This window comes from Octopus bimaculoides, chromosome 8 (genome assembly GCF_001194135.2).
Source record: "Octopus bimaculoides isolate UCB-OBI-ISO-001 chromosome 8, ASM119413v2, whole genome shotgun sequence".
NCBI classification, from domain to species: Eukaryota; Metazoa; Mollusca; class Cephalopoda; order Octopoda; family Octopodidae; genus Octopus; species Octopus bimaculoides.
In genome coordinates, this window is record NC_068988.1 from 87,626,010 (window position 1) to 87,634,069 (window position 8,060).

General features: G+C 37.0%; 1 protein-coding gene across 6 annotated transcripts in view; it reads right to left on the bottom strand.

Annotated features, from left to right (window-relative positions):
- Positions 1 to 8,060, bottom strand: part of LOC106880431 (tetraspanin-18) — a 535,121-nt gene that overhangs the window by 46,273 nt on the left and 480,788 nt on the right. For all 6 annotated transcript variants that reach the window (XM_052970246.1, XM_014930350.2, XM_014930349.2 and 3 more), the window contains exon 2: positions 7,677 to 7,814. In XM_052970246.1, coding sequence (XP_052826206.1) covers positions 7,677 to 7,814 — 138 coding nt within the window. The remainder of the gene's footprint in view (positions 1 to 7,676; positions 7,815 to 8,060) is intronic.

Consider the following 8,060-nt stretch of genomic DNA (forward strand, 5'->3'; position numbering starts at 1 on the left):
CTGAAAAGTTCCTGGTTTTATAGGTTTTGCAAAAGACCTGGTTGGAGGCCCAACTTTCCGATTTCTTTTACAGAACTTAGAAAAATTGAAGGACTGCTGCAGTGTGTGAATCTGAGAGGAGAATATGTTGAATAAAATCATAATTAACTGATCTTCCTGTATTTTCTTTTATCTAAAACAAGGAACTTTCCAGCACCCCTTGTGTATGTAGGTATGTGTGCGTGTGTATATATATGTATACACACACACACTACAGGCTTCTTTCAGTTTCCAACTATTGAATCCACTCATACGGTTTTGGTCAGCCTTGGGCTACAGTAGAAAACACTTGTCCAAGGTGCTACACAGCCACACCTGTACTTGTCTCAAAAACAGATATAAAATGACAATAATTGTTGTAAAGAATTTTGCTATTTCTCATATGATCAAAACAAACATTGTGAGCACATCTATATACATGTATTATTTAAGCGTGTGCGTGTGCAAGGATGTGATGACTACGATAATACTAACCATGCAGTAGCAATTTCATGTGCAATGTTCTCCATGGACCTACGCCCTGAATAAAACTTCCCCTCCTGCCCTCTTCATGTTTGCCAGACTGATTTGATGTTAGAGACTATTTTAGGTCATTAATGATAGCAATTTGAGACTGTGTTGTGATAATAAAGAGATTTTTAACTTAAATACACTAATTTGGCATTAAGGAAGGAGATAATAAAAATTATTTTGGCATAAAATAGAGCTTTTTTAACTTTTTCACACACACACACACACATACATAGGCCTTCACTTATGTTAAGTGCTCACAAAGACAATTAATCCATCGTTTAGCTCTAACAGTCTTTAGATGCATTTGAATGACATTTCTGACAAACTGTTGTTTATACTTCCCTCCTCAAGAATTATTTTAACCCTAGCCACGACCTCCTTCTGGTGAGAGGAGGTGGAATGGTTATTGTTGCAAAAAACATGAAGACACTGCAAGTGAGAAATTGAGCTTCAAACTGCTTCTGTTTAGTTTAGACCAGACACATAACAAAGTGCTCATTACTGACTCCTAAGGGTCTACGTGGCTATCCAAGGGGTTGATAAACACCTAAAACAATTTTGAATATTAACGGTGCTGAATTGTTAGCAAACTGAACCTGGAAGAGCACAGAAATTTAAGAGTAAAACTCGCTAATTTCCAGCCACCAGTATTCACCATATGACTGAACTTTTACCGTTCTTTATTTCATTTTCATTAAATTCATAGGTGCAGGCATAGTTGTGTGGTGAGAAATTTGTTTCCTAGCCACATGGTTCCAGTTTCACTCCTGCTGCGTGGAAGCTAGGGCTAATGTCTTCTACTATAGCCACAGACTGACCAAACTCTAGTAAGTGAATTTCGCAGATAGAAACTTTAAGCCCATCATACACACACACACACAGAGGGGATTTGAAAATTTTTTTGGTATTATTTATTCACCATATGAATAAGTAATGCTAAAAAATTTTCCTATTTCCTGTTTTGGTATATAATTACTCTGCAAAAATATTTTCCGGTATTTTCAACTCTTTCGCATACATGAAACAAATATAACATCTACATGCAGATTTGGAATGCTGCAATGAGCAGATGTGTGTCGAGGACACAGCTTCGATTTTAACCCTATCTACATGATATACACACACACACACACACACACACAAGTATGTATCTATGTGTGTGGTTACTCCCTACCACAGCTTGACAACTAGTGTTAGTTTGTTTATGTTCCTCTAACTTAGCAAAAGAGATCGATAGAATAAACACCAGGTTTTAATAAAATAAGCCCTGGGGTTGATTTGTTTGATTAAAACCCTTCAAGGTGGTGCTCCAGCATGGCTGCAATCCAATGGCTGACACAAGATAAAAAGAGGTGATATTTATCCCCACTTAAACGTGAATGTTCTGAAACTCACGTATTGGTTCTTGGTGCAGAATGCCCTCTTGTTTCGAACCAAAAGCCAATAGGAGAGTTTCTCTCATGGTATCTACCGCAGTATAGCTTGTTCTAACAGAACATTTGCGTTTAAGTTGGGATAAATATTACCTGTCGGTATTAATACTGCCTTTGTAGCTGATAAATAAAAGGAATTTCACAGAGGTTAGTACTGAACACTGGTGCGGTCTATGGGGCTATCTGAGGGGTTGATATTCCAACTATGTCAATATGATATGAATTTTTTTGTTGTTGTTGTTATTCTTTATCAATTTTGTTTAGTATTTTCATTAAATTTCTTTAAATTTTTCTGATTATAAAAAAATGCAGTCATTACTGATAAGGACAACAGAATTACTGTTTTAAAACCAAGAAATTTATAATTAAGTATTCTTTTTTAAAATTTTATTTTAGATTTACGCAATGGGGGTCGATAAGTTATCAACGATTCCACGAAGTGGGGTCAATGATATAAGAAGTTTGCTGACTCCTGTTGATAAGCAAACAAGGAAATTGATATCACCACTACCATCAACATTTTAATGTCCTCTCTTCTATGCTAGCATCAGCTGGACCGATGTGTTAATACACAACATCCTTACTGTACTTCTGCCGAAATGTATTGTCCTTGCTCCAATAAATTTTGGAAATAACAAAAGATTTAGTAAAATAACTTTGTCGTTATTAAACTGGAGTTTGAAATATAAATACAGTTATCACTCGCCATATCGTGGTTCACTTATCGTGCCCTCAATACATAGCGGACTTTTCAGGCTAATATATGTAAATTTATATTGCGGACACCTCAGTATATCATGGGTTTCTGCGGCCGATAGATATTTATATTTTTTTAGATTTCAATTATTTCTGTGGTAAAATAAGCATTTTCACACCTAAAAATTAATAAATAAAAGTACAGTAGAGTACTGTACTGTATAACACATTAATCAAAATATATTAAAAGAGAATATGTAGTGCATCATAGACGAGTAAACAACGAATTGCACATGGAAAACGAAACTTGGGAGGAGGCAAGTGTGTGATGTTGTTTTGCATTCATCATCATCATCATCATCGTTTAATGTCCGCTTCCCATGCTAGCATGGGTTGGACGATTTGACTGAGGACTGGTGAACCAGATGGCTACACCAGGCTCCAGTCTGCTCTGGCTGAGTTTCTACAGCTGGATGCCCTTCCTAACACTAACCACTCTGAGAGTGTAGTGGGTGCTTTTACGTGCCACCGGCACGAAGGCCCGTCAGGTGGTACTGGCAACAGCCACGCTCAAAATGGTGTATTTTATGTGCCACCTGCACAGGAGCCAGTCCAGCGGCACAATAATAAGATATATACAAATAATAAAAATAAATAAAAAAATTTACAGTACAGCACTATTTCTACTTTATGGATTTTCACCTAATGCAGGGGGTTAGGGTTAGGGGACGTAACACCTGCGATAGACAAGGGATTACTGTATATAGTAATCCCTCGACTACAGTGGGTATTAGAATCCAAAACCTCCCATAGAAATAATTAAAATCTCAAAAAATATAGATACCTATTGGCTGCAGAAACCTGCGATATACCGAGGAGTCCATGATATGAATTTACATATATTAGCTTGAAATATTACAGAGTGCGCAATAGGTGAATTGCAAGGTACTGAGTGTGTGATGGGTGAACCGCGATATGGCGAGGTATTACTGTACATGAAATTTAACCCTTTAGCATTTAAACCAGTCACATCTGGCCAAAATATTCTATTTTTGTTTCATGTTCAAACTAGTCAAATACAGTCTCTTACATCTAACCTATAATGTCATACAAAAAAGTACACAATCCCATAATCAAAATTTCAAACCTGCAAGATAATGCACGGTTAATTCCGAACAATGTGAATAAAAAAAGCAATACATTTGACAAACTAATCTGAATGCTAAAAGGGTTAAGGTGTTAATTTAGATCACTTTAACCATTTAGTGTTTAGATTACTCTGTCAAATGTAATGCTTATTTATTCATACTGCTTTCAAATTAATCATGTTTTATCTCAGCGTTGAGATTTCAATGATGTGATTGCTTATTTTTAAAGTAACATTGTAGGGTAGGTGTGAGAAGCAGGATCTGGTTGGTTTGAACAGAAAACAAGTAGACTATTCAGGACGGATACGGCTGGTTGAAATGCCAAAGGGTTAAAACAGGAAGTTTTTATAATAGAACCAAGGGCAGCTTTGGGTATGTTGGTATCAAAAGGGCTAATGTAACTCAGCACTTTCTCTTCTTTTGACTCCAATGATTTCTATCAAGCTCCCTGTCCATTTACATGCAATCACCACCATTGTTGCTGTGTAATACTCAACCATAACCACCACCATCACCACAATTAATATTTTTACCCTTAGTTCAAAATATACTCAATTCCCCCAAAACATCTTTAGTCTTTAATCTACACACATTAAAGAGATGTTCTTGCAGCACAACATCTGTCTCTACACATGAACATGGAAGTATAACTTCTCAAAGTCATTATGAATGCCAAATTGCTCCAAGCAAGTATGGGTTAGACAGGTCGACAGGATCTGATGAGCCTGAGGATTGCATTATACTCCAATATCTGCTTTGGCATGCTTTCTATGACTGAATGCTCTTCCTAATGCCAACCACTTTACCGAGTGTACTGGGTACATCTTCATGCCAGCAGCATTAGTGAGATGCCATGCAGCTTGCAAGACTATGACCTCCAAATGGGGGGTGGAGCTTCATGCTAGATGAAGCATAAAGGGGGTGATGTTACCGTATGAGTAAAGAACACGTTAACAAAGACATTCAAGCCATGACCATTCCACTTTTTTGCATATGATCAAAAATTGTCAAAGTGTAGTACAACAGTTTTGCTATGGAATGGCGAAACTATTTTTTTTGTTTTCTGAAAAAGCAACATTTTGGACTCTTGCATAATAGCAACGAAATGTAATGCTTATTCATTTACACTATTTTGGATTTGTCATGCATTATCCTGTACTTAAAGATTCCAATGGTGTGTTTGTATATAGTTCAAATGACATTGTAGGGTAGGTTTGAGACATTGAATCTGGTCAGTAAAACAGGCAGAATATTTGGGCTGGACATGGCCAGATTAAATGCTAAAGAGTTAAACTTCACCCCACTGTCTTAAAATGGATCAATATACCTGGTAAGAGACACCTGCTAAGAAGACCGGATGGTTCAAAGTTGGAATGCTGTTTGGTAAAATGGTAAAATTCCTAGGGGTGAATATTGGTAAAGGAGAGGGACTGGAGTGTGACCAGTGGTTTGTTAGGTAGAAGACAAGAATGAAATATGCCAGATGTCATTTGGTTGAGAGATAGTCTGGTATTTTGGACCATGTCAGAATGTTACAGTGTTTTCACCAAGATGGAATGTAAATTCAAAATACTGTATACACATGCATATGTGTGTGCATGTGTGTGTGTATTTACATCTATTTTTCCATGCTAGCAAGGGTTAGATGAATATAGTATTGAATCACTGTTTTACAATCAAATGCCATTCTTGTTGCCAACCCTAACCTGTTTTCCAATCCAGATAGTATTTCTCTATGGCCAGACATGTTTCTGCAGAAGATTGGAAATGAATGAGACAGTTTATAGGACAGAGACATACATTTACAATTATCACACGATGTCAAGACAAGGACACACATGTGTGCGCGCATGCACACACACACATACAAGCTTGTAAAAGAAATATAAGTACTTTATGTATGCATGCATAAATGTGTGTGGGTGAGAGAGAGAAGATGCACATCATTATTTTACATCTATTTTTTCCATTACGGTACAAGTTGCACTGTCTGTTGCAGCCCTTATCTATTTGATGAACACAGCAAAGAAAAAAAAACCGACCATCTGTTGATGTTGAGTATGTGTGCTATTGTACACACATACATGTATATATTCGCATGTATGAAGACAAATGTAGGCACATTTGTGAGTGAATGTCATTGCGCCATATGTTATACATATACAGTTATCAGTTGAAGTAAACAAGACATGCAGTGACTTCCACCCCCATCATGCCACACTACTCTCCTCCTCTCACAGAAAGACAGAAAAAAACACCAATGTGAAAGGGGGAGGATGACTGTCATCCCCCACCCCACCCTACCCAACAAAACAGGTGGTGGGGGATGGAAGTGGTAGAGTGGAGGCAATGTAGGCAATTATAGCAGCAAGTAAATATCGTTATCTAAACCCCAACACTCCTCTAAGCATGAACAGTATGCAATCAGAAAGCTCAAAATTGCTACAAACGCTACGCTGTGCCATCACTTGGCATCCCTTGGTGTGAACATACATTATCAAAATAGCAAGGACTTCATCACATAACCCTGGCCTTACCCTCTCTCATCAGAGCCAGACTATAGTCCAGCATCCAGCAACTGCTCTTAACCATCTACAAAACTCTGGTGAGACCCATCCACAATGTTCTGGAGGTTCTGATTAACCCTTTGACATTCACATTAATTTACCAAATGTAATGCTTTTATATCCACCCCACTTTTCAAAAATTAATCATGTAGCATCTTGTATCTTCAAAATTTTGAAGATGTAATTGTTTGTATTTAGAACAACATTGTAGGGGAGATGTAAGAGGCTGGATCTGACCAGTTTCAACATAAAACCGGTAGAATATCTGGGCCAGATATACCCGGTTTAAATCTAATTAAACCCTTTCGCATTCCAAATACTATGTCAAATGTAATGGTTATATTAATTCATATTATTTTGAATTTTTTTTGTTTTTTTTTCAATATGTAAAATATTATTTTAGCCACAACATCTTTTGTATATTTTAACTTCATTTGTTTATCTTTTGTTTCAGCCATTAGACTGTGGTCATGCTGGGGCACTGCCTTGAAGAATTTCAGTCACATTAATCGACTCCACTACATTTTTTTTTAAAGCCTAGTACTTATTCTATTGGTCTCTTTCGCTGAATTGCTAAGTTACAGAGAAGCAAACACACCAACACATTTTCAAGTGGTGGTGGAGAGGACAAACACTAAAACACACAAAAACCCATATATATATGCATGTATATATATATGTGTGTGTGTGTGTGTATGTGTGTGTGTGTATATATACACACAGACACACTTTATTTTATCAACACCCTGAAAGGATGAAAGGCAAAGCCGACCAATATGGAATTTGAATTCAGGTATGGCTGTGTGGTGAAGAGGGCTTCCTTCACAACCACATGGTTGTGGCACCTTGGGCATGTGTCTTCTACTATTGTCTTGGGCCGACCAAAATCTTGTCAGTAGGTTGGTAAATGGAAACTGAAAGAAGCCTATCATATATGTGTGTGTGCCTGTGTTTTTCCTCCCACTGCCACTTGACTTTTGGTTTGTTTACATCCCTGTAAATCATTGGTTTGGCAATAACAGACCAATAGATTAAGAACCAATCTGAAAAAAACAAAAAAACACAAAAGTACTGGGGTCGTTTCATTCAACTAAAACTTCTTCAAAGCGGTGCCCCAGCATGGCTGCAGTCTAATGACTGAAGCAGATAAAAGACAAAATATAATTTAAAGAACTAGAAGAAATATCACTGAACTCAGCCAGCTTGTTGCTTTCCTTGTGAGTAAAATAATAAAAAAAAAAAGAAAGGAAAGAAAAAATTATAAAATAACAAAAACCAACCAGAATAAAAACATTGTAACAATGAAGAACATTGCGTAAACAGACGGTACAACGATCTTGGTCATCAGTCTGTCGGATTCGAGTTTTGCTATCATCCATATGATTCTCTTCAACAGTTGATGCTTGCTTCTTGAGAGACTGGAAAGACACAGAAAAGAAAGGATATATTAGTGAAGGTGAAGTACACAAGAGCATTTTACAGAAATATATGTGTGTTTGTCATACTGTTTGGTGGTTTTTTAGTTCCAGATAGTTCCTGAACAAGCAAACCTAAAATCAAAGTTGTTCCAATTCTGACCATCCCAAGAAAGAATACATTAAATGGGTGAAATACACAAGGGCATTATACAGAAATGTGTGTGTGTGTGTGTGTGTGTGTGTGTG